Genomic DNA, 27,391 nt, shown 5'->3' with positions numbered 1-27,391 from the left:
CATAAATCAACGCACACGTGTGGCACAGAGCCTGGGAGCGCTTTATTGGGCACGAGTTCACAGCCAGGCAGAGCTGGGTCTCCGTTCTGTACCGCGCACGCAGCTCTGAGGAGACGCACGTCCTGGGGGGAGCTTTTCGGCCTCACCCCGTGAGGAGCTGCGCTCGGGCACAGCACAACTGAAGTGGGGTCGCCGCTACCGCCGCCAGCCCGTGAGGAGAAACCCCCTTCTCTGCGCCGCCTCCGGGTGCGCCCGCCCCGCCCTGCCGCCAGGTGCGACGCCGAGCCGCTGCTCCGCTCTGTCCCGTCCCGCTTCTTCGTCCGCGGGGTCCGCTCCCGCCGCGTGGAGGCGGATGGCGCTGCGCAGCTAGTCGGTGCATTGCGGCGGCGGGCGGACCCGCGCCGTGCCCGCGGCCATTCCACACGGCGGCACCGCGCCTCGCACAGCCGCAGCCGGCGGGAGCCGCACCGCAGCCCCGCCATGGCCAAGGAGGGAGCGCAGCGAGCGGAGGAGACGGAGCAGATGATCGAGAAGGAAGGCGGCAAGGAGGCCGCCGAGGGCACCGCGGGAGGCAGCCTGCGGGCGGCGGACACCAAGGAGATGAGAGCCGTGGTGCTGTCCGCCTTCGGGGGGCTCAACAAGCTCCGCGTGTCCAAGAAAGCCATGCCGGAGCCGCAGGAAGGGGAGCTGAAGATCCGCGTGAAAGCCTGGTCCAGTATCGCCTCTCTGCCGGGGCGGGGTGCGCGGGGCTGGGTGCCGGGTGGGGCCGGCGGGTCCCCGGCGGGGGAACTTCCCCACTTGTGGATTCCCGCGGGCCGCCGCCCGAGCCCGGCATCCAGCGGGGGAGCGCCGGGCGGGAGCCGAGCGGAGGTGCGGGAGCGGCGCTGAAACAGAAATCATCGATTTTCGTGGTGCCGTCAGGGAGATACGGGGAAAATCCGCGTGCGGCCGCGTGCAGGGTTTTGTTTTGCTCAGAGCTGTCGGTGAGCGTGTGTCGCGCAGCGCCGTCCCGTCCCTGTGATGCTCGGTCAGCCGGTCCCGCTGCTGGGTGCCCGCTTAGCGATCTGCCGGCGTCCCGCAGCCAGCTTTCCCAGACGGCTTTTCTGTTTTCCCCGGACAACTGGAGCACACTGTGCTTCCTAGAGAGCTCGTTCTCGATGCACGCGTTCTTTTATGAAAATAGGATTGTTTTCTTTTTCAAGTGGCAGGAGACAACGTGGGGGCCTTCTGCACAACTTGACATCTAAGAGGTCAGGTCGGTGTAAGTCAAGGCGCAGGTTGGCTGCCCTCTGTTCTGTTTGGTTGGGCGGCATGATGCTTCCAGAAGGTGAACGCAGCAGAAGGCTGAGTTGTGTCACAGGGCAGCACGCTTGGTGTGGGTGATGCACCCTGTGGTTGTGCACCTGTGGATGTGCTCTAGATCTGGAGCACCCCGGTGGGTTAAGGGATGTTGCAGCCTGGGAGGTGCTGGCACCAGGTTAGGGTTGTGCAAAGGAATTCTGCCCAGTAATCCTGAAGTATCACCCACAAGAAGTGAGATCCATAGACCTGAACAGGGAGAGATAACTGACTTCTGTGTTGTTTAATTTTTTGACTCCTACTGGCTGTGATGAGAAATGCAAGTTCCACGCCAGAAGATGTAATGGTAGGCCATTTAGCTCTTGGGTAGTTCGTTCTGCTGTCAAGCAGGGCTATTATTCCATTGCGGAACAGGTTCTGTTGTTTTCTTAGTGGCTGTAGGGCTGAGGTGTGCTCAGATCACCAAAGTTTGCTTCCAAACAAGGCAAAATCAATCAGCTAATCTTCTTCACTGTAAACACAGGAGGCTGGTCAGGGTGATGATGGGCTTGTGGTCTAGTCTAGGAGACCAAGTGACAGAAGGGTCTGTTGGGTTTGTCCCATGTGGCATCCACCTGTTAATGCACACAGTGCTGAGCATGTTAAAGATGAGCTTCCTTTAGGTTGTTGCCAAATGAAGCTTAGTGAAACAGATCTGCAGTTGACTTTCACGGTAGGGTTAACTTGTGGAGAAAATAATTCTTTTAAGACAGTATGTGTATGCATGATAAATAATACAGATAGTAAAGGCGGTTAAATTATGTGTGTATGTGTATTTTGTAGTATGGCACTATAAATAGAGGCGATGGAGGATACGTTGCTGTTAGCATGTTGACTTATCCTTTTGAAGGCCTGGCATATCGGTGATCCAATTGAAGACGTCTCGGTTGTGATGAGTCATGTGTTAGCCTCATTCTGTGACTAATGGATGGAACAGCCGTCGATGTCCAAGCTGAGTCACAGCTTCTGCACATCTCCTGAAATAATTTTGGGTTGATAATGGCAGAGCAGTCGAAATTGCTCTATTTGTTTTTACTGCCGTTCGCAGCCTACAAAATATTAGTGTACGTTGTTTGATAGATGAGACAAATGGCTCGAGCAATCCCAGACGGACATTTCAGATAAAATGTGTGAGTAGGGAGTGATGTCCTGCAATTACCTCCTTCTATTTTTCTTTGCTCTGTTATAATTATTTCTTCCTTGTGCCGTCATGAGGAATGAAGCAGAAGTGATCCTTCTGACCTGCTGATTCTGAGATAGCAGCACTTAAAAATGGAGAGCAAATAGAAGAAATCCTCAGCGTAGGAGAGAGCGTATCAATTTCCTTTGTAAAAGGAGTCTTGTTCATGTACTCTGGCTGTTTCTGGATGAAAAGCATGTGATTTTCAGGCAATTAACTTGCTTGTGTGTAAAAGGAGACATAAGAACGTAGAACTCAGTGCTCTTCTCTGCTCTGTTGTATTTCAGTGACTTCAGTGTTTAATATCAGTGGAATCTTACAGTGAAATAAGGAAGATCAAAAGCAGCTCCTGTCCAAACCAGAGTGCTGACATTGGTCAGTGTGATCTGATCTTTTGTAGTGGGGGTGCTGGGCATCCTGTAGTGTATGGATCAGAGCAAAGAGAACCAGGATGACCAGTGCTGATCTGGTGATGGAAGAAGATGATAAGAGTAGAACGTTGCACCTACAGGAGTCTCATAGTTTTTAAAAGATGCAGTGAAATTAAACCTCAATAACGGAAGTAAATATTCAAGAGCCTCAAAGCTATTAAGGCAAAGCATTGCAGACTTAGAAAGTCAGATTCAAAGATAATTCAGTTTTGCTAAACAGTGGCTTTGGAGATGAGATGCCCATGTAAGTCAGTTTGTGTAGCTCACACCACTGTCTGTGCTGTTGTGCTCATTGCTCCTTGCAGAGCCCCTCTGTCATGCTGGTAATTTATGTGCTTCCTTATCTCCACGTGCACACAGCTTTTCATTTAGGATGTAGAGCACATGATTGCAGGAAGCAATGTGCAGTTCCTCACTGGGTCACTTAGAATTTACTCTTTTCCCTCTGCATATGCACGTACAGAAAGTTTAGCAGTAACTGTCTTGTGTTACACACCAGAAGAAGCTCTGCTGGTTTGTGCTGATGCAGGAGATGAATGGTGTTTATTCTCTAGAATCTCTGACATTTTCTTGTGATGTTCTTTGAAGTCAAATTCCCCTTTTCCTGTGTCTGCTGTCGGGTGAATCTCAGTGAAGGATTTGACAAGGTCGGATGTCCTGGAGATAGTTACTAAGATAGCTATTCATTTTTGGGCTCTCCATATGATTAACAATAATAATAATTTGCTGGTTTTATCAGACAACCCAGTTATATTTTCAGTTTTGTTGTAGATAAGACTTGCTCAAAGCTGGCTAATGGCAACTTGTTTATATGAGAGGATGCAGAGGAATGAAACCAAATGCATAAATGAGAGTAATAGGGTCATGAAAACTGGTAGGCCCATAGGAGACTAAAAGTGATTGCTTAGTGGTTTGGTTATGGTTCTTTTGTGGGCTTTTTATGTGTTTGTTTTGTTGTTGTCCTCTTTCTCTTTTCACATGCTGACTGCTTCAAAGGCATTTTGTTGTTCAGAGGTTCTGTTTCGTGTATCAACATCTCAATGGCAACGCAGGGCTGGCCTTGGCCACTGGATAGGAAAGGCTCTTTCCAAAGTAATTTCAAAGCTTCCAACCCAATTGTACCCAAACTCTCACCCTTCCATATGGTAATATGATGAGCTTTGTGTATATGCATATGGTAATATGATGAGCTTTGTGTATATGCATACGGTGTGTTTGTGGCTTTTGTTTTTTAATTTGCCTCCTGGGTTGTTATAGCCATGTTTCCAAAAAATAATCACTAATTCTACTTTTGGAGCTTTTTAAGCTGTCCATCAATTACAAATATTTGCGCTCAGTGGAATTTTTCTTTCCTTTTTTTTCCCCCTCTCTCCCCATTGACCTACATCTCATGAATGCTGTCTTGTCCTCATGTTGTGCTGTGCGTCTCTTCTGTCTTTTTGTTTGCTGGGTCTGTTCAGCATGTGAGTGTCTTGATTAGTGTCTGACTAAAGCTCCATCTCATAAATACTTGTACACACCAGTAATTTTATGTATCAGAGCAGTTGTTGGCATCATATGCATGAGTAGGACTGGCACTGTGCATCGCTTCATAGACATGGGGGAGTTAGTATGCAGCAATTCCAGCTAACAATAAACACAGGGCTGTGTTTTACAAGGGTGGATTAATGCTGGAGTTATTGTTAGAATGTTGCTATAAGTGTTAGAAGTTTGAACTGTATGTACAGCTTTTGTTCCAGGAATTGGTATGTACACATAGTGGATGAATGTGGGCCCTTGTTAGTTTTCTTGTTCGTTTCATTTTGTTTTGGAGTCTACCTATAGGAAACTGCATTCTATTAAATAAAACTGGAAAGCATACAAAAGGCAGAGCAAAGGTGCTTCAAGATTTTTTGCAAAGCTCAGGCTGGAGGGGAGAACTGTAAACTTCCTGAGCAGCAACCCTGAGGATTCCAAAGACCTCAATAACCATTGTAAAACGGTTTAGAAATGGTTTAGGAGGAAATCTGAAAACAGTGGCCTATCTGAAACTGAACAAGTTCTCATCACAGTTTGGACTCCAGCCTGAGATGAATGCAAGATGAATTCCTGGGGTCACTTCTGCATTTAGGACAGTTCCATCAGGTTACTTTTGGACCAAAACACCTATAGTGTCTGAGGGTTCTTTTGTTAGTTTGTTTCTCAAGTAGAACTGGTTTTATTTGCCAACTAGTGCTGCCTTCATGGAAATCATAAAGTTTCCCTCTTGCAAATTTGAAACGACCCCTGTCAGTTTCTGCACATGACTCCTAGTCGGTATACGTTAGAGCTCTGCTTAAGGATGGGATGTGGTTGCCTTGTGCATGTTCTGCCCACAGTCTGTGCAGCACTGCTGTAAAGTCAGTCTGCTCCACACATGAAGGATGGGGATGTCCTCTGGGTTACTCCTGTGCTGTAGAGCCCAGGTTTTTAAGTTGCCCAGAAGATTTCCAGCTTTGTTATCGCTCAAGTCAAGATTTTCCCCTTTGATGTATGGCCATAGTTCTGATTTCTTTTATTTTCCTGTGTTTTACAGTGGTTTGAATTTTATTGACTTGATGGTGCGACAGGGGAATATTGACAACCCCCCCAAGACGCCTCTTGTTCCTGGCTTTGAATGCTCTGGAATCATAGAAGCTATTGGAGATAGCGTGAAAGGATTTGAGGTAATATTTTCCTTAATTTCAGGGAAAAACTAAATAAGTACCTTTACTCTGAGATTGTTATTGCTTGCTTTCTATTCTGTCAGTGCCAGCAGCCTTCATCACCATGTTGAGATCTGAAAGGGCAGTTTTTCCTTTCTGCTTCCCAGGCGTGGGAATGACCTCTTCAATTAATTTCTAAAGCCACCACTCCAGTCTTCTTCAGATCCTTCCTGAAAAGTCACCTGTGCTGTGTGCCTACTCAGATGGTTTTGTAGGAACTGCTGAGCTTTAAGAAAGAAATTGAGTTAACTTTTCTTGGCCATGTTTGCTGTCATTATAATTTAGTTCCTTGAAACCCATGCGCTGCTGATGCTAGTTCCAGTTCTTGATCTTGAGTTAACAAGGCCCCATATATGGTAAGCATTTCTTACAGCTGTGTTCATTCATACAATGCAGACAATAATGGGATCCCGATTCTGGGTATGTGACTTAACTTCTTGAGTGATCAGAATATGTTTTGCCTAACGGAGTAATGATAAATGACAGATTGCTAATGTGTGTAATAAAGCTATCAGAACTGGTTGGCATTATGTACCCTTCAGTGTGTTGTGTATAAACAGCGCTGTGTTCTACCTACTGTTTTCATTACTGATATTGAACACGTCTATTCCCTCCAATCTTGTACTCTGTAACTTACATTAGATATAAAGATTCTGGAATAGGAAACAACCGAGTTAATGCACGTCAATCTGATATCAGCTCTTTGCTGATTCTGTCATGTCATCAGGTTTGATTGCATTTATAAATTTTTACTGTATCTTAAGAAGGCAATTACCTAAAATTTATTTAAAAGTAATAATACTATTCCAGGAAAGCTTCAGAATTTCTCTGTTGAATTCAGATGGCCAATTTAGTTTCCAGTAGGGTGTCAATGATAAGCTGCTCCTAGGACATTTCTCCATTTTCCCCCTCCTGCCTTGTCTCTGCCTTGCAATAAATAATAATAATCTTTCAGTGTTACTGTGATCAACAGTAATTCAACAGAAACTTAACTATTTGAAAAACTCTTCTGCTTCAAATGCTCAGCACTAGTATTCTGTTAGCTGTAGTCCATATGGAGGAATATTTTATGAAAGGACAGTAGGAAATTTTCTGATTAGATCAGCATTCTTAGTTTAAATGTTCCTGCTGGTTTTAAAAGGCATCATATAAGGCTACATCATATGGTTCTTGTTTGAGTAACGTTGTACCTGAATGAATATACTGGGTCTCTGAAGATTATTACTTTGTTCTGACCATAAAACATGTTTGTTCCCTGGTGTGCTTCCTGAAATCTAAACACGTTATGTATGGTATGTTACTTTTTACATATAGTCTGCATAGCTGTGGTGGTGTTTTAAGTAACCTTGAAAATCTGAAACTTGAAATAAAGCTGTGCACAGGTATGAGCCCATCACCAGTGGAATGCTCCAAGATGAAGATGCAGTGATGCTCTGTTGGCTTCTTTATGGGATTTTTGCACTGAATAGGAGGATGCCAGATGCTTGTTGTCTTGTTGACGTATGCTGTTACCTCTGTTTGTAGTGACTTCAGGAATTGCTGAGATTGCACCCTATATTTTCTGACCTCCTTTCCCTTTGTAGATCCCCTCCAGTTCAAGCCCTGTTCAAATTGCATTGTGCTCAGGCCGTCTTACAATTGAGATATTGCTGGCTACTTATAGTCTTCACTAGCTGTGATTGCGTTATTGTGTGATGTGATGACATGAAGTGACAGTCCATTTTTGATGCTTTACATTGAAAGAAAGCCTTTTTTTTGTTGTTGTTGTTAGGGAGTAGTAGAGCAACAGCCTCTTCTTCTTCCCACCAAAAGCAAAAGCTGATTTATGCTGAGCTCAGATGTAACAGGTGTGATCTATAGTTGTGGGGATGGTTCTCAGGAGCTGACGTCCAATCTGACATGATGTACAGGTTCTGTATAATGCTCATGGTAATATATGATCTTTATTATTATTAAGAAATCCCTTGGGAATCACCAAGAGGGGTCTCTCATCTTAGCATTCTTTTTGGTAATCATTTATGTTTGTTTGCAAGGATATATGACTGTGAACATATTCATTAATCTGAACAGATTTTAGATTTTATACACTTTGCTAACAGCAAAAGGAAACCACAGAATGGTTACCAGTGATGCATTGCTAATTTGAATGTGAATTTCAAACAGAGGAGACATCTCAGGGAAACTGGAATGACAGTTCTGTTTCAGGATTTTTGTTCTAAGAGAGATATAAACCTTTCAGAACTGTCAGCAGCACCTCGGCATTTTGCTAACCCACAAAATCCCAAAGCCAAAGTGATGACAAGTGCTTGGGAGATTAAAATGCGCTTGTTCTGTACTGCAGTTTTGCCAGCAATATGGACCACCGTTATCTTTACTGTCTGTCATCCACAGCTTGAACAAGAGAGTTGCAGATCTTAGAAGTTCCTACCTTCAGTTTTGGTTGCACACGTATCCTCAGTGGTGGTTTTTTTTGTCCTTATTTGTAGATTGGAGACAGAATCATGGCTTTTGTAAACTACAACGCATGGGCTGAAGTTGTTTGTACCCCAGCAGAATTTGTCTACAAGATCCCAGACGACATGAGTTTTTCTGAAGCTGCTGCGTTTCCCATGAACTTTGTAACTGCCTACATGATGCTCTTTGAAGTTGCTAACCTAAGAGAAGGCATGTCTGTGCTGGTTCACTCTGCAGGAGGTGGGGTGGTAAGTTGGAGCTTCTCTTACTTTCCTATCAAGTCACTGAAATAAGCCAGATGCTGTGGTTTGATTTGAAATCAGTCTTTCCTACGTGAGGGATTGTGGTACAGGAGATACATCAGAAAGCGAAGCAGGCTTTTGGTGAAATAAAAATGCTCTGACAATCAACTCTACCCCAAAAAGCAACAGAAGCCTTTAGAAGGGACTCAGAAATCAACAAGTAGGTGTTACCTCAAACTTTGTATCCTAGCCTTTCTGCACTTTGTATTTGTTCATTGTGAAAGAAGGCTGTAATGAAAGGATTAAACAAATCAGCTCCCTGCATAAGGTCTTCATGGTAACTGTAATTCTCCTTGAAGTAAACGGCCCTATTGGAATATTCCTGCAGATACCGTGAGCAGGTGTGATGCTTCTTTGTGAAAGTCAGTATACTTTTTTCATTTGTTGGGATTGAAGGCAGTGGAAAATATTATTGTGCCAAATCTGAAGAAAATGCCATACAGATACAGAATTAGAGTCAGAGGTAGCTGCTGCATGCCATGTTTTGGGTTGTCAGTAAAGGGGCATTGTACTGCATAGGCAAAGCAATGGCTGAATGGATTGGGTGGAGCACCAGGGCACGTAGTGACATGAGAAGCCAGCATTTGGTGTCACCAACTTGAAATATCTTTGGAAAAATCTCTCTTGAATAAAATATTAAGAGACCTACCGGGAAATATGTTTACGTTGGAAATTCTGCAGTCCTCTTCTGTAAGACAGATTTTATGACCTTAGAACATGAGCAGATCTCAACCTTTTAAATTAGAGTACCTCCTCTGTCTTTACAATTGTGCCTTATTTATGCTATTTAATATTTTATTGTCTACAGAAGTGTCTGGTAGGCAGCCTCAAACACCTTTTCTCCGATTCTCTGCCCTTAGACCTTCTTTTAGTTTCTCATGAAAATGAAGTCTGTAATCAAAGGAATAAATTCATCAGTTCCCTGCACAAAGTATTTTTAGCTAACAATAATCCTACTTGCAGTAAATGATCCTCTTGGAAAACTTCTGTAAATGAATGGAATTTATAATCTTATTATGTTTCAGCACAGTACAACCCAGAGCATTATGGCTGACTTTATTGTTCTATAACATTAAATCTTTTCATGTGGAATTTAGGACTGTTAAAACAACTGGAGGCCTCACACTGGGGGAACTGGATATTCAGTAAGACTTTAAGGCTCTGTGTTTACCTGTGAGGCCACTAACCCAGCTGACTCTGTGTGGACCCAGACTGAGCATACTGAATTAGCAAAACACCCACGAATGTGTGCATATGCATAACTTTAGAGAAAATGGACTATTAGAATAGACTGTCTAGACTGTCTCTATTAGGATAAAGTGTCCTTGATACATTTTTCTTTTTTTTTTTTTTCCCCTCTCTCCCTTTTTTTAGCTTCACTCATCTCTATTATTTCTTCATAGTCTTCCTTAAGCACTGCTAGCACTCTACTAACCTACACAGCCTTCCTTACTGGGCAAGCCCTGTGCTGGGCTGTTCTGTTAAGGCGCTGCTGCCTTTCTTCCTTTCTGCCATTGCAGATGCCCAGTGAGCATCTTTCTGATGTGCTATTTGTAGGTGTATGGGAGATTGGTAATCACAGCCTGAACCTCTGATTAATCAGCTGAGGCAAGTATGGGGTCAGCTGTGGGAGCACAGGTGAGAGTGATGTAGCTGTGCTCCCGGGAGGGGTGGAGCTTGACTCCATCCCCTCTGAGACCTCATTTAAGGGCTGACTCCCACTGGAGCAGTATCTCTTGGAGATCGCTCACCAGGGAGGACTGCCTCAGCTGCTTCAGTCAAGGCACCACCATTGGTGAGTTTTTCCTTTACTTATTCACTTATATACCTTCTGTACATTTTGTTTCCATCTGTACATTTAAAACCAATACATTTGGCGAGCCAGGCAGGAGCCTGCAAATATCGGGAAAAAAAAAAAAATGTCTTTCCTATGGAATGTGTTTAACTGGTTCAAGGGGGAGAAGATCACCCCCTTAGGGAAAATCCTCCCTGGACAAATACCAGGGTTTGAGGCGTCCCCATATTTTCAATTAGCAACGATTATCGAACAATGGGGGCCCTTACGGGTAACGGGCAATATGTCCCCTTACCATCTAACTGAATACTTTCAGGGGTTGCAAAAAGATATTTTGACAACCAAGGAAAGGCAAATGGCTGCATCCATGGCTGCTTGGCCTTTATTGAATGCTTTAAATCAGGCAGAGGTTAAATCAAATAAGATTGAACATGAAAATCAATTATTAAAAGCCCGCATTGAAAAATTGGAGGGCGAAATTAATCTATTAACGGGGAAAAATTCATCATTTTTTTCAAACACCCCCCAAATTAGATATATTACAATGGATGATAGTAGGGATCCTGAAACATCGGATCAAACTAAGGTCACTAAATCTGACCTAGAAGAGCCACTTAAGACGGACTTATTAGAAGTCCGTCCTATGGTAACTCAAAAAACAAAAAAAGTCCAGGAGCGACCAGCAGGGGTGCCTCCTGATCAATGGACCCCTGCTGACTCCTATTTACACGTAACAGCACGTCCATACACACCCACCGAACTTATGGATCTAGTACAGCGCTTCAGGCAAAGACCGAGGGAAAGTGTCCCAGCCTGGCTGCTACGATTATGGGACTCGGGAGCAGAAAGTGTAATAGTTAGCGGCTCCGAGGTATCTAAACTAGCAACAATAACAGTCCATCCTGCCCTGAGGCAGAGATTGTACTCAGGGTCCCAGTTCCCTGAAGAGAATCATTCAATCGTAGATTGGATAATGGCTGCCTGCCGTATGGTATGGTCAAATAAAACAGATATGCCAATACATACAGGAATGTGGTCTTCTATGGAAGACCTACAAAATTATATCCGGGAACTAGGCATGCGAGAGGCTGTCTATGAAGATGTATCTGTTAGTCCGGACATGGTGAAATTTTCCGCAGGAATGAGGGACCTAATTTTACAGCAGGCTCCCTCACATATGTATGGAACATTGGTTTCTATATTGAATCCTTTAGTGGCCGCAGAGGCAGCAGTCCAGCATGCTGCCCAATTGGTAGCGGACCTGGGAGAAACTGAGCGCCTGAGAACCAAGCGCAATATTAGAGTAATTGAAGATTCTGAAGTTTTTCCAATAACCCGAGCCAGGAGATCGGCTCCACGAACCCCTCGGGCGGGACCCATTAGGGTGTCCCGAAAACAAATGTTTAATGATCTACTCCGAGCAGGTGTTCAATTTGCCAAAATTGATGGGCAGCCCAATCACGTTCTGCTTCAGTTGTGGAAACAGCTGAAGGATGAACAAAAATTTCAAAACCGCCCCAAAAGACCGGGGATAAGGCTTATAGAACGACGACCAACAACAGTTTGGAATCTAGAAGACTTTGTCGTGCCAAATAGGAAAAAGAGGCCACCTCAGGTGCCTCGGGTCACAGTACCAGAGGCATCAGAGGTAAAAGACTTGAATCTGGCCCAGTTTATGGCGTGATGAGGGACGTCAGTCACCCTAGGGCCTCTAGACGGGACCGGAGGCCCTATGTGGAATTGACAATATATTGGTCCCAAGAGAATGTGCAGAAGGTTATGGCCCTCGTTGATACTGGGGCGGAAACATCTATAATATATGGAGACCCAACAAAATTCAGAGGGAACAAAGTAATGATTGGAGGCTTTGGGGGACAGACCGTTCCAGTCACCCAAACTTGGGTAAAATTGGGGGTCGGGCGCCTCCCACCACGGGAGTACAAGGTATCTATTGCTCCAATTCCGGAGTACATATTGGGAATTGATATCTTGTGGGGTCTGGCTCTCCACACAACAGTGGGAGAGTTCCGGTTGCGGCAGAGATGCATTAGTATCCGGGCAATTCAGACAATATTGAGAGGCCATGCAAAACATGAGCCTATTTGTCTGCCCAAGCCACGTCGGATTACTAATGTAAAACAGTACAGACTCCCAGGTGGGCAGGATGAAATAACAAAAACAGTGCAGGAATTAGAAAAAGTGGGTATTATAAGGCCTGCACATAGCCCGTACAACTCCCCAATATGGCCAGTGCGAAAATCGGATGGAACATGGAGGATGACAGTGGATTACAGGGAATTAAATAAGGTCACGCCGCCCGTTCATGCAGCCGTACCCAATATTGCCTCCCTAATGGACACACTAAGTAGAGAAATTAAAACGTATCACTGTGTCCTAGACTTAGCGAATGCATTCTTCAGTATTCCAATTAGTGAAGAATCACAAGACCAGTTTGCATTCACATGGGAAGGCAGGCAGTGGACTTTTCAGGTTCTGCCGCAAGGGTACGTGCATTCACCTACTTTTTGTCATAATTTGGTGGCGCGTGATCTGGCTAAGTGGCAGAAGCCACATAATGTAAATTTATATCATTATATTGATGACCTCCTGTTAACATCCGATTCATTAGAGGCGGTGAGACAAGCAGCAGATTTATTGATAGCTTATCTGCAGAAGAGAGGGTGGGCTATAAACCCACAGAAGGTGCAAGGTCCGGGGCTATCTGTAAAATTCCTGGGAGTAATTTGGTCCGGAAAAACCAAAGTACTACCCAGTGCAGTAGTGGATAAAGTCCAAGCGTTCCCAGTCCCTACAACATCGAAACAGCTACAAGAGTTCTTAGGTATATTGGGGTATTGGCGCTCCTTTATACCTCACTTAGCTCAGTTGTTGAGGCCATTGTATAAGCTTACCAAGAAGGGTCAATCGTGGAACTGGGGGAAGGTAGAACAAGATGCTTTCCAACAGGCAAAGCTGGCAGTTAAACAAGCCCAGGCATTGGGTATATTTGATCCGACCCTCCCAGCTGAACTAGACGTTCATGTTACCCAGGATGGTTTTGGCTGGGGCCTGTGGCAACGCCAGAGTTCTGTTCGAACCCCCATTGGATTCTGGTCTCAGGTTTGGCACGGAGCAGAAGAAAGATACAGCATGATTGAAAAACAGTTATTGGCTGCCTATTCAGCGTTACAAGCGGTAGAGCCAATAACGCAAACAGCAGAGGTTATAGTTAAAACTACATTACCGATCCAGGGGTGGGTAAGAGATCTAACTCACCTTCCTAAGACAGGGGTGGCCCAAGCACAGACGGTAGCACGATGGGTCGCCTATCTAAGTCAAAGAAGCAGCCTGTCTTCGTCTCCACTCAAGGAGGAATTACAGAAGATCCTAGGCCCAGTGACATATCACAGTGATACGCCGAAAGAACCAATGGTCGCTCCACCAGAGAAGAGCCCTGTTCAGGAAGGAAGATATCCTATTCCTGAAGATGCCTGGTATACGGATGGGTCCAGCAGAGGCAACCCGAGCAAGTGGCGAGCTATAGCATACCATCCCTCTACTGAGACAATCTGGTTTGATGAGGGGGATGGTCAGAGCAGCCAATGGGCAGAATTACGAGCCGTGTGGATGGTTATAACTAAAGAACCTGGTGATGGCATCCTGAACATCTGTACGGATAGTTGGGCCGTGTACCGGGGGCTTACTCTGTGGATTACGCAGTGGGCTACCCAGGAATGGACTATCCACGCCCGACCGATCTGGGGGAAAGACATGTGGGTAGACATTTGGAATACAGTCAAACACAGGACGGTATGTGTCTACCATGTCTCTGGTCATCAACCCCTGCAGTCACCAGGAAACGATGAAGCGGACACACTGGCCCGAGTTCGATGGATTGGGAATTCACAATCCGAAAATATTGCCCGATGGTTACATCAGAAGCTACGGCATGCTGGACAAAAGATAATGTGGGCAGCTGCTAAAGCATGGGGGCTGCCTGTACAGTTATCTGATATCGTCCAAGCATGTCAGGACTGTGACGCTTGCTCGAAGATGAGACCAAGACCGTTGCCTGAAACAACATCCCACATTGCTAGAGGATATAGTCCTCTTCAGAGATGGCAGGTTGATTACATTGGGCCCCTTCCTCGGTCTGAGGGGGCGAGATATGCCCTGACCTGCGTTGATACTGTAAGTGGACTGCTGCAAGCCTATCCCGTACCAAAGGCAAATCAAGCATATACAATTAAGGCACTCACTAAACTGATGTCTGCATATGGGACACCTCAAGTCATCGAGAGCGACCAAGGGACTCACTTTACTGGAGCGATGATACAGCGCTGGGCAGAAGAGAACAACATTGAATGGCGATTCCATCTGCCATATAATCCAACAGGGGCAGGCCTTATTGAACGCTACAATGGTATTCTTAAGGCTGCCCTGAAGACAGACTCCCAGTCCCTGCAGGGGTGGACAAAAAGATTATACGAAACCCTGCGGGACTTGAACGAAAGACCTCGGGATGGCAGACCCAGTGCTCTGAAAATGTTACACACTATATGGGCCTCCCCTCTTAGGATTCAAATTACAGGTGCTGATAATGAGGTAAAACCGCAGGTTGGTAATGACAATAATCTTCTGCTCCCTGCCCCTGAGAATCTAAAACCAGGAATCCATAAGATAAATTGGCCCTGGAAGGTGCAAGTAGGACCCAAGTGGTGTGGCCTACTTGCACCTTGGGGGAGACTATTGGAGGTGGGAGGTTCAGTTACCCCCTCGGTGATAGGTACATGGCCTACTGACATCGTGGTCAATACTCCGGTCTTTATTGCTAAAGGGACACCCATCATGTCCCTATGGCAGATCAGGACTCCTCCTCTGGTGCCAGATATAGTTATACAGCCACAGATATCTGGCCAGAGAGTATGGTATCGGAGGCCGGGACATAATCCGGTGCGAGCAGAAGTATTGACCCAAGACAAGAATACGGCCTGTATCTTGCCCTGGAGGGCAGACCTTCCTCTCCTGGTACCCTTGAAACATCTGTATTACTCTCCCTAAGATTCTAAGCCTCTAGGACCATCCGAGAACAATTTGTGTGGACTGATGAAACGCAAATGGACCTGCACCTCGAGATGGCTTGTCTCCAGTAACATCTATCAAGCACTGGCCCACGGAAGATCGTGAATACCCATCCAATCATCATTTGAATAACATCAGCATTCGGTGCGACGGGAAATTGTATCAGCGTCGCGTTGGGTCTCTGTGATAAGGGAAAACTCACCTAATCATTGGTTCACGCTGTGAAGGGGTGGAGTGTATGGGAGATTGGTAATCACAGCCTGAACCTCTGATTAATCAGCTGAGGCAAGTATGGGGTCAGCTGTGGGAGCACAGGTGAGAGTGATGTAGCTGTGCTCCCGGGAGGGGTGGAGCTTGACTCCATCCCCTCTGAGACCTCATTTAAGGGCTGACTCCCACTGGAGCAGTATCTCTTGGAGATCGCTCACCAGGGAGGACTGCCTCAGCTGCTTCAGTCAAGGCACCACCATTGGTGAGTTTTTCCTTTACTTATTCACTTATATACCTTCTGTACATTTTGTTTCCATCTGTACATTTAAAACCAATACAGTAGGCCTCCTCTGAGAGAAGCTGAAGTAGGGAACGTCCTGTGTGGCTCCCAAAAGAACAAGAGAAAAAACACATTAATCCTTTGTGAAGTAGTTAAATAACAGAGCTTCCAGAGGAAAAGCAGAGGTGCAGGAGAAGCAGCTAAAGTGGGCAGTATTAGTGTAGATCTGTGTGATCTGGGGAGGGCTGCAGGTGAACTGGAGATGCACTGTTTAACCTGTGGGGCAGGATTCTGATGTCACAGGGGCAGTGCCTCATGCAGGCTGTTGGGTTTGGTGGGAGAGCACGTGTCATTAGAAACAGAAGGGAGAAGCTTCTTCCATTCCTTGGTAGGTCTTACAGGTAAAATCTCATACTGTGAAATGATTTTCCGCTCAGGATTTCAGAGGAAATGTGCTGAAGGCACGTATTCCTCCTTAAACCACTCTTATACTCTGTCTGTTAATCCTTTGAAAAATATAACAGCCTCAGCCAAGCAAATTATTTTCATGAAGTGCTTTGCTAATAAACCAGAAAACTGACACTGGAGTCACTATGGGAAGAGATTTGTGTGTGTTTGTTATTGCTTTAATAGATACCAGGTCTGTGAATGTTTTCAGCATGTCCAGTTTGTTTTTAAATGCCATACAAATTCCAGAATACTTTAATGAGACAGTGGGCTCCCTGTGGGACTAGAAGCTTGTAATTTTCTTTTCTCATTATACACAATCATTATTTTAGCCACTTCAGGCAGTTTATTAAAAATAGAGAGAGAACTTGTTTCAAAAAGCTTTTGTGAGGTTCTTTGTTCTGGCTCCCCAGCTCCCTTCGGGAGAATCTTGCAGCTTTCTCAAAAAGCAGAGTCAGGGAGAATTCTCAGGGACCTTTATTTCTGCATTGCCTCGATGTATTTATGTGGCCTTGTTTTTGTTTGTAGATATTTTTGGTAGGGAGGAAACTCCCAGACTACTTTCCCATCTGTGCTTGGGGTATGTTTAGTACGTGGTGGTATCGTTTGGTATCTGACCGGGTGTTTTAGTTAAGGTGATTTACTCCTGGAAGTTTCACAGGATGTTGATAGATAACGTAGAAGAAAAGAAAATGCTCATTGCTTCCCACTCAGCTAAAAGGTCAGGGAGTTGAGTGATCTTCATGGTAGGAAAGATGGCTGGCTGTAGGGCAACATCTTGTCTCTGAAACAGGAGGAGAAAGCCAGACAGTCACGAACTGCTTGTAACACTGCGTATTGTAGCCTTCCATCTAATGAGAAAGACCTGCTGCAGTGCTTAGATAAGGGGATCTGAAAGAGGAGATTGTGTTTACTTTGGTTGCCTAGGGTCAGGTTGTTGATTTTTGGCAGTTTGGAATGGAAGCTGCAAAGGGTGTTTTGGTTTTCCTATCTCTTTTTATCTGTTGAGATGGGAGAAATTAAGAGAAACTGATTGTCAGCTGTCATTCTGGAAGGTGAAGTAGGCTGGAGAAATATTAGGGGCTGTCTGGCTCACATTTCTCATCAGACATAGATAAGAAATTAGTATCTTGCAAAGCATTCTCTTATCATTCCTAAAAACAAGACTGGTCATATGTTATCACTTAACACTTCTGATTAAGCAGATTATTATACCAAGCAGCAGGGCAGTTCAGTGGTTAACGAGATAAAACTGTATACTGTGTATGAGGTTTAAATGCTTAAAGCTAGAGAAGTGTGTAAGTGCCCTTCTGAACTGACTGCTAAAACAGTGAGGTCAGCTGACAATGAACTTGAAAAACTTAGGATTATACACATACAGAAATCAAAGCTCAAAAGCATGAGGGGTTTGCAAGAACACAACTTACTACAGGACAAATACCCAGGTGAGAAAGTGGCTTAATTTAACTGTAGAACTCTACAATTAATGTTTGTAAGACAGTGATAGAATAAGTCCTGTCACAATTATACTCAAATGACTTTTTTCAAGGGTAGCTAAGTGGCAACTGAAAAAACAGAGTGAGGAAAAGGAACATTAGCATGTACTCCTCTGGGACTGATCTGCTGCGTGAAGCAATTACTTCTTTAAAACGAAGACTGTTCAAGTCAGTGCATTCAGTGTAAGTTTCAGTACAGGCTTGTATGAGATTACGTTAATAATATGAAGAACAACTTCATAAACTTGTGAACTATATCCTGGATTAATTGGGTTGGTGTATTTTACAGGATTACTCTACTTAAAGAAAGGGTGAAAAAAACATTATCATTTCTAGCTGCAATAAATTCAGTTTCTCTGTCTATTGTATCTGCTTGGAAAATGAATTCTTTCATGGGTTTGGATTTGCTGGAGACTGCCATTATGGCCATTTGCTCTTCTGTTTAGTTTTTATATACTGCCTGTTCCAGCTGCTAGGAGCATAAAATATTGGTCATTTGCCACAATTGTGTAAATGCTTCAATTTCAGTGCTTAACCCCTCAGATACAAGGCAGAATTACTAGCCAGTTCTTTCACGTTTCAGTCTCCCAGGTGCTAGAACCAGGCTGCAGTATTGACTGCTGTCCTGAAGCTGTGATCTGACCTTCCTTCCACACTTAGCAGAAGAGGAAGTAGAGGAAGATACAGATGCAAGCTCTCCTGTCTGAATTTGAAGGATAAATCTGACTTGGCAACAGATTTAGGTCATCCTGGCAGGATAGGTTACTGCTTGGCAGGAGCCCTTCTTTTTATTTCGTCTCCCCTGTATAAATTGCAAATATTTGAGGATGTGTGCCGAAATGAATCACCAAAGTGGCAACAGTGATCTGACAAAGAACTGGCACTCTTTAGCAGCTGATCTCACGGTATCACAGGAACTCCTTCAAAAGAATGATCAGATCCCTTCCTAAAAGAAAACCAAACCAAAGAACTCTGCATTTATCCCTTCAAATTTTCCCTGCACTGTCTTGCATGATGACAAGTCTTTCTCAGTTTCCAGATTTCATTTGTAGCCAGTTAATGTATCTCTGTACCCATGTGGTTTAGTGGGAGCTATTAGTAATAGGTGAATGATTGGACTGGATGATCTTTTAGGTCTTTTCCAACCTTGGTGATTCTATGATTCTCTGGCCCCTTCATTTAAATTAGCTGTTCTTTCATCTTGAGACAGTTGGTTCATATTTTTTGGTAGTAAGTATATACGGTTAGAAAGTAGATGCTCAGATTCAAACCCTCCCTGGGCCTGTGTTTTTCAGGTTGAAAGCAAGTTTGCTTGTGCACACTCATCTGACCTCATTATAGAAACTATCTGTTTCATTGAGTATCCTACTACACACAGTAATCCACACAGAAGTATTTCCTGGGCTTTGAGCTGAGTGGCTGCAGAGCAGCAGTGGGCAGTCTGAAAGCCAACCTTCTAAAACAGGTCTCCCAGCATCTCTGATCCTTTCTAACATTGTACAGGCTGACTGAATTTAGGTCTGTCTGCACATAGCAGGTAGGAGTGAATTAAATAGCACTCTTGACTTGTGTTTGAGTTCTTCTTGAATATGTGTTACTGGAATTTACTCCCTTTTTCTGATGGTCTCAACTAGTATATTGCACAATGGCATTGCAGCTTCCCAATCTGATACAAATTTTATCTAGTACCTTCCAGAACTGCACTTGCTGTTTTCTTCTTAGTAGTTCATAGGCATTCTGCATTTCACCCCAAGTGCTTTTTTTCCTATTTCATCTCCGTCTGAAAAGGAAGAGAATAAATCGGTCCACACAAAGCTGTGTGTAGCTGCTTTCAGTTTCCTAGCTGTCTCATTTGAAGCCAGACAGGGTGTCTTTACACCGTGATGCCCTGTGCCATGTGAATGCCTCTAAAGCAATGGATATGCTCCCTCAGCAGCACAGGAAAGTCCCAGTGCCATGCCTGAGTCTATTTCCAGACACTGCCTCAGAGCATAATCTGTTAATCAAACACAAAAGCTTGGCAAGCCATACACAAAAAGCAGTTTCCCTGACCAAAGCAGGCTGTGGTGTCCGAAGGCCTTTCAGCTTTCCCCAGAGGACGTGTCCTTTTCCTGAGTCCCCTGCTGAATCACCTCACAGGCTGCCACTGCTGAACTTTTTCCTCAGCTGTTCTGTCTTTTCCAATTGAGTTTGCATGCTCTGAGCGAGAATCATGGCAGGTGGATGCTGGCATAGCTCCCTTTGGTGCAGAGGGTTTACGCCAGATGTAGACAGAGCTGTGAGCTTTGGTTGCACACAGACTTCACAGTTTTTCAAGGGGCAAGGAGAAAGCATTCCCTGCTGATTTGTGCAGGAAGTCAGGATAAATAGAGCTTGTTACCTCACCATGACCCTCCTGCTGCCTCTTCTCCAAAACTTACTGTGGTGCACTGAGTGTAACGGATGCTGCCTTTACACTTGCTCTGTTTGTCCACTCTGCAATGTTCACTTGAGTTCTTGGTTTCCAATTTCCTTTGCTGTACTAGAAAATTAACACCCTGAGGAGATGGAGTACTGTGCAGCTGGCTTCTCCTGACACTGCAAGAAAGTTCTCCTTGATGCCAGGAGATCTGTAGATATCCTCTCTCACAGTTTTCTTACTCTTTGTGTACTTTGTACCACCTTCAAGTACGGACATGTGGCATCAGAGCATTTTGAAAGTGCGAGTTATCTTCATGTTCAATTCCAGACAGCTTTTGTGTGCAAGTCTGAGTGAGTTTTGAAATGCCAAAGCACCTCAGGGCTGCAAAAATATACTCCAGAAGCGATCATTTCTTTTTGCTATTGATTCTCATAGATGCCATTTTGCTGGATGTTATCTTGTAGCTGGTTTGTTAGTGACTGCTGTAAGGCTAGGCTCAGGTTATATCATAGCAAAATATATAGATCAAAAAGAGTGTGTGGAAGACTACTGATGTGGGACTGCTGTTAGTATTAATAAGCTGATTAGATGGGTAAATTTTCATGTAGTCGTGCTTTTTGTATTGACTTCTCAATGCCTGTGACATTTCCATGTTTTTAACTTGGAAATTGCTTAAATGAACGAAGTGGTCTGTTTCATTTTTATTTATATTTCTTTTTTTTTTTTTTATATGACTGTCTCAGCACGAGCAGTTTCTGATCCTGGTTTAAAGTTGAGTTTTAAAGCAAGCAAATGTATAAGGATTTCAGTCTTTTTACTGGAACTTAAACCAATAGGATTGTATCCACTCAAAATAGATTCTATAATAATCCCATGTTTAGATTAGGTTCAGTGCACTGATGTCATAAGTAGTCTGGATTCCTTGAAAAGGAATGTCAGACAGACTTCAAGGTGAGATGCAAGACTCTTGTGCCAAGATGAGTACATGAGACATGCTTTGCTTCCGTAGAACACTGTAACCCAGGCTGTGTGTCAGTGTGCAGTTCTGTATGATAAACAGTGTGCGTGTGCACATAGCTGGATTGCTCTGAAGGTAATGCCTTCTATTGATTTCCATGGAAACTACAACAGGTTCAAAGAGCACAATAACACTATTAATAGAACAAATTCTCAGCTACAAAATGCTGTTTTTCAGTGTAGTCACCACCATTAGCTGTGCATTTTTGCCAGCGACGAACGTGCTCCAGTGTCATACCAGCAACATCCATTTGTAATGTCGTGGGTCAAGATATTAAAATAGGAGTCATTACTTTTGGAGCGGTCCTCGTAAACAGATTTTAAAACAGATTAATTCCCTTGTAAGGAAATAATTTGTGATCACATCTATTACTGCAGTGAAGGAACAGATTAGTTTATTCAAAGGCAGCTTAATCTCCTTAAACGTAAATGTAAGTATCCATATGAGAATGAAATTTTTTGCCCTCTGTCAGTTTTCCCTCCTTCAGGAATTCTCTACGTGATAAATTTCAAAGGTTGGCCCACGTGAACATAATGAGGTTCAAGAAAGCAAAGTGCAAGGTTTTGCTTTTGAGTCTGGGTTATCCCAGAAACATATACAGTGTGTACGCACTGAGTGAAGAACTCCTACAGATTCTGTCTGGGTTGGGGAGCTAAGAGAAGACAAACAGCTGCCTTTCTTTTGTCTACCACTGGGCATTCCGAACACTGGGGCCTCTCACACTTGCAATTAGCATGCATAGCCCTCTAAAAGGAAAGCTGCTAATGCAAAAGTAGCTAAATGACTTGAGGGATTAGAAAAGAGACTTAGGAGCAACTTGCATAGCTGCGGTGCTGTTCTGGAGCTTAGTCGAATTCCACAGAAATTAGTGAAACATTGGAGTTTGTAGGGTGAAGTTCAGTTCTCCTGGTTAGGTGGGGAAATCTTGCTAAGTCCAGTATCTGCCTTTATTCTTGTGTTTTTGACATTCAGATATTAGGAATACTTTGCACAAAAAGAAGTGCAAACCGGGGTCAGCTTCACAAAGCTGTAGAAGAATGTTTCATGGAAGTGCCACAGAATAGTTCAGTGATCTCGTTCATCCAGTTATAAAAATACTGGTCATGTGAGTCAGTTTTAGGGTTTAAGTATCCACAGAAAGCTGGAAAGTATTCTCACGTAGGGTCTTAGATAAGCTTATCTCTATTGAGGGTGAAAGGAAGAAAATAGGTTACGCACACTGTGATGTTTCTTATGCATTTCTCTTCTTCATCTGACGGACATTTAGTTAAATGTTAACCAGGATAAAAAGCGTTTCCTGCTCTAATATTTGACCTTTTAAACATACACTGTCTTTGATTCAAGATATGTTCATTATTCCTAATATTCCCGAGTTACGCTGAAAATGCAGAAAACTAATTAAAGAATAGATCAATAATGTCAGAATTTCACTCAACTAGAATATGTTAATAAAATACTAATGTAGGCACGTAATTTACTGTGGGTAATGATTTTCTGGAAGACGTAGAAAATGAGAAGTTGATTACAAGAGAAAATAGCTAAGAAAAGGGGAGATACAAAAATCAGATTATTATTTCTTGTCACTCTGTTTTTGGAGGTGATAAATAGAGAAAGGCAGCATAAGAGTGAAACTGTGCTGCTAACAAACACCTCATCTTGTGATGACTTCCCCCAGGAAGATACTTGCCTATGATTTCTATTAGGTTAAGGATTCCAGTCTGGGAAAATAGTGGATGATTTTAAAAAGGAAAGGTCATTTATGTTTGATTTTGGATTATTGTGCTATAAATCTACATTCAGATCTGGGTCCTGCTGTAAGTTTCTCTGAGCTGCTGGACGTGTTGTTCAATTTGCTGTGCTGTTTCCATTTCTCACCAGTAAAGAAGGGGTTAGAATGCATCCTCTCTTGTTCCCTTCTCTTCACCTGGTGGTACCTGCCCAGAGGATCACAGAGGCTGCCCTTGCTGTAGAGCTGTTTCCTGACTAACCCTATTTGCATGCCACCATGTAAAAATAATATTGTTGTCCTCTTAAGATGTTCAGCTTTGATGACTGTCACTAACAATTACATTCAGCATTAAATGGGAAGATGCCAAGACCCCAGGGTATGCAGGATTATCCAATTATTCTACTGTAAATAAAAGCCAAGCACTGATTACTGGTATTTACATACTAATAATCAGAGTTTTTTGTTTGAATGAGCTGAAATGTGTTTATCCATGGATGATTTTACTGGTCATGCATGCTGTTTACAAATGACAATAAGTCATAAGGCTGTAAGTGTAAGTAAGAATCTGCTAAATTCAGCTAGATGTTATTTCCTGAATCACAGTGCTGTTTCTTGCTGCTGGGCATATCCACGTAACCCTGCTATCTCCAGCGGAATAATGTGGTTGCAATGAGAGGCAGAATTTGGCTACCAGAAATCTGTCTTCTGTTCATTAGTGCTCTTCTTCCAGTTTCTGTAACTGAGGGATAGTTATATAGTTTTACACCTGTGTTTGCCAGTAGATGTATGTGTATGTGTGTGTAGATAGAAAGTCAGATGTGCCTGTCATGAAGCATGATGAACTTCTCCTTCTCAGTATAGTAATTTCCATCATGGCAGTAGCAAGGTTCTGTTTCAGAGCTGAGAAATTAAATACATAACATAGAAATATGTATTTTATTTACTGCAAGAAATTCCTACAAGCTCGTTTAAACATAGTCATAGGAAGCATCGACTTACATTGTGGAAGTCATGGAACTGAGAGCACATACTAGGAGAACGATTCCCCTGTCTGTGCTCTAGGCCATTTTCTCCCCTTCCCTACTGATTAGTTTTGAAGATGGGGCACTGAGCTCAATGAGCCTGTTATTGTGACGCACAGCTATTCCTGCATAATAATAATGATTTAACAATTATTATTATTAAGTTATTAAGAAGAGGGAAAACAGATTTACTGTACCGTGCAAGATTGGCCACACCAAACTGGTATCTCCTACTGAAACAAGAAGAAAGTGTGATCACTTAAAGTAAAATAGACTGTATGTTGTACTGGGACCACAGGAACCTGAGGAATAAAAGCTGTATCTAAGTATCAGAACCAGTTATCTGCCATAAATTTTGTTATGGGATGAAGTGCTGTGAGGCCGCCTTGTGATTCCAACCTCCCCTGTTCACATGTGGAGGCAGCCACAACTGTTCTGAGGAATGGAGTGCCAATGTTACTCAAAGGTCTCTGGGAAGAAAATGCAGAATAGAAAGTGTGAAATATTTCTGATGTTCTCTTCCAGCAATCGTTTTTATGTTCCTTGTAATTCATGCAATTTCCGCTAAATTACCCTGCCTTTGTTAAAAGAACAAGAACTCCTTTCCAATACAATTCTTGATAGAATGAATTCATTTAATCTTTGTAATTACTTTGTCTTCAGGATATCCATCTGATTTAAATGTGTTTTTTCCTATGACTCAGTTGCACTACACTGGTAAGAAATTAGTTTGGGAAGTGCTTGCACGTTTGGTGTTGGATTTTGCATTGTCATGAATGAACTGGTAATTGCAAAGTCTGTCTCCCAGTTTCCATATCAATGAACTAACAGAATAATGTGCTTGCAGGGTCAAGCTGTTGCTCAGCTCTGTTCAACCATTCCCAATGTTACTGTTTTTGGAACGGCTTCATCTTTCAAACATGAAGCAATCAAAGACTCAGTAACTCACCTGTTTGACAGAAATGCAGACTACGTGCAAGAAGTAAAAAGGTATTTTTATTCTCTCAAGTAAGCGTTCTACTGTCCAACCAAGTACCATGAAAAACACTGGGCTGATGGTATATATGGGGAGAGATTACACTATTGAGTTCAGGAGCTGAAGTTATTCGAGGAAGCAGCTTAGATCTGTGCACTACGAGGAACAAAATAGCAAGCATCCCCTTATTTCTTTATAAGCAGCATAAGATTTGCAAAGTAAATACAGTGAGAATTAAAATACAGATGTTAACAGAAGACCACGGTTTTCTGTCTATGTATAAGCTCACTGTAACTTAACAGTGTAAGACATTTTCAGTGAATCTGTAAGTTATTCAAGGTTTAGAGGTGTTCTCTAGTGTGACTCCATCTGCCTGTGCTTCTGTCTTCTGCCAGGGGCTGACAGCAGAGCATGTGACGTCCGTTTTAGTTTCAGATCCTCAGGTTTTGTTTGTTTGCATTTAGATTAGAATCATCCTGTTGCCTTCTGAAATCCTGTGTGCTTTGTGTGCTTCTGTTTCCATTTATATGCTTTCAAACATCTTTCTTTTTTTGCTTTCAGTTTGCTTAACTGCTTTTAGATAGTGATCTCAGTAAAGGTGATGAAACTGTGGAATTAATAGGAAAATCTTAGGGAAAAAAAGTGTCTTTTTTTGTTTTACTTGTCAGATAAATAAGAGAAAATGCGTTTTCCTGTATCTTCTATCTGTTAAAATACTGACTTATTCAGTTGGGCATAACAATAAATTTCTCCAAGGCTTAAATTCCTGTGAATCCTGTTGCAAAGTGAGGTTTCTTTCTTGTTTTTTCAGAATCTCAGCAGAAGGGGTAGATATTGTTTTGGATTGTCTATGTGGAGAGAACACCGGGAAAGGCCTCAGCCTTCTCAAACCACTTGGGACTTATATCTTATATGGTGAGTGAAAACAGACACATATTTCAGAACTAAAGGGGGGAAGCTTAGGGGAGGCTTTCGGAGAGTAAACTGTCATTTCTATTGGCATGACTTTAAGGAATTCAAGCCTAGGTTTCTGTTACTAAATTCCCAGTCACACACTGAGTGCTCTGCATACTGAGTAAGCACATCTTGCCTGCAGTTCTGCCAGGTTGCCTTGTTGTTTATTGGTAACGTCACCACAGTCAGCCTACAGGAGTCAGCTGAAGGGATTGCTCAGTTCTGCAAATGAAGAATATATCTCTATTGTAGTGGAAAGTGCAACGGCATCACCAATAAGTGTTTCTGCTTCCTTGGTCTCACATCCAGTGGCAGTAAAAATGAGTGAACGCTGTCATTCAAGTATCTGCTTGGAATGTACAAGCCCGGTCTGTTTGTAATGCAGTCCCTGCCAATGAATTCCATTGTTCGTTAGCAGGTTAAAGTGGACGATATTGTACATTCAGATGTAGTAGTCTGACCTTTAATGGTCAGATATATTTATCTATTGATGGAAGAGAAGGACATCACTGTGGTGATCAATGCTGTGTATTTACAGAGATTATTGTTATTTTATTGGGAATAAATGGAGAGCTACAGAAGAGAATGGTATCAGAATGAGTAGTGGCACTTAACCTGTTCCTGGCTTTGAAAGAAATTTTCTTGGAATAGAAACAATTCTACTTATAATTAGTGGTTTGATTGTCAGCGTAAGTTGTGTCTGTGTACTCATCTTTTACAGGTTCATCTAACATGGTTACTGGGGAGACAAAAAGCTTCTTCAGTTTTGCAAAATCAGTAAGTGTCCCAGCACTGTGATTCCACTCTGCTTTCCTCTAACCTCAATCTGTTCTAAAAGATGTTGCTAAATAGGAGTTTTATGGCTGCATTGTGATCCGACATGTTTAATTCCGATATGACAGCTACATGGGAATTGAATCTGTGTGAGATGCATATTCAAGTTGTTATCTATCAGACATACATCTGTAAAAACAAAGCTGGATGAGCAGTGTATAGTTTCCTTGTTTTGAGAACAGGAGCTGTTTGCAAAGGATTGGAGATCCATTATTTCTAGCGCCAAGTCCTAAAACTTGACACAAAAATGGGTTTTATTTCTGCATGTCAGTCATTAGCTACCTGATATTAGCCTGTTAAATAAAATCCTTACCACTTCTCTTGGCTGTTGTTTGAGAACTGACAGATGAGTCATGTAGCGTATCTGCACAGATAGCTTTCTCTGTCAACTTCTTAGTATAATTTCTGAGGATTGTTTCTCTAACCTTGCTGCTGTTTTTTCCTTTACAGTGGTGGCAGGTTGAGAAAGTGAATCCTATCAAGCTGTATGAGGAGAACAAAGTCATTGCTGGATTTTCTCTGTTGAACCTACTTTTCAAACAGAATCGAGGTGGCCTGGTCAAGGTTGTGATGGACAAACTCCTAGATCTCTATAACAATAAGAAGATCAAGCCTGTGGTTGATTCATTATGGGCTTTGGAAGAGGTAGGAGAAAAAAATATTTCTACCTGTTGAGGTGGGTTTTTTTATTATTATGTATATGCATTCTTAGGTGCAGA

The 27,391-nt window shown here is 43.1% G+C and overlaps 1 protein-coding gene across 1 annotated transcript in view; it reads left to right on the top strand.

Moving 5' to 3' along the window:
- The first annotated feature begins 212 nt into the window (after positions 1-212).
- Positions 213-27,391, top strand: part of VAT1L (vesicle amine transport 1 like) — a 47,108-nt gene continuing 19,929 nt past the window's right edge. The window contains exons 1-7 of the mRNA XM_072346345.1: positions 213-710; positions 5,504-5,633; positions 8,159-8,374; positions 24,756-24,898; positions 25,696-25,799; positions 26,560-26,615; positions 27,123-27,317. Coding sequence (XP_072202446.1) covers positions 481-710; positions 5,504-5,633; positions 8,159-8,374; positions 24,756-24,898; positions 25,696-25,799; positions 26,560-26,615; positions 27,123-27,317 — 1,074 coding nt within the window. The 5' untranslated portion in view covers positions 213-480. The remainder of the gene's footprint in view (positions 711-5,503; positions 5,634-8,158; positions 8,375-24,755; positions 24,899-25,695; positions 25,800-26,559; positions 26,616-27,122; positions 27,318-27,391) is intronic.

This window comes from Excalfactoria chinensis, chromosome 11 (genome assembly GCF_039878825.1).
Source record: "Excalfactoria chinensis isolate bCotChi1 chromosome 11, bCotChi1.hap2, whole genome shotgun sequence".
Classification (NCBI taxonomy): Eukaryota; Metazoa; Chordata; class Aves; order Galliformes; family Phasianidae; genus Excalfactoria; species Excalfactoria chinensis.
The sequence above is the reverse complement of the archived record's forward strand: the minus strand, read 5'-3'. Positions and strand labels throughout refer to the sequence as shown.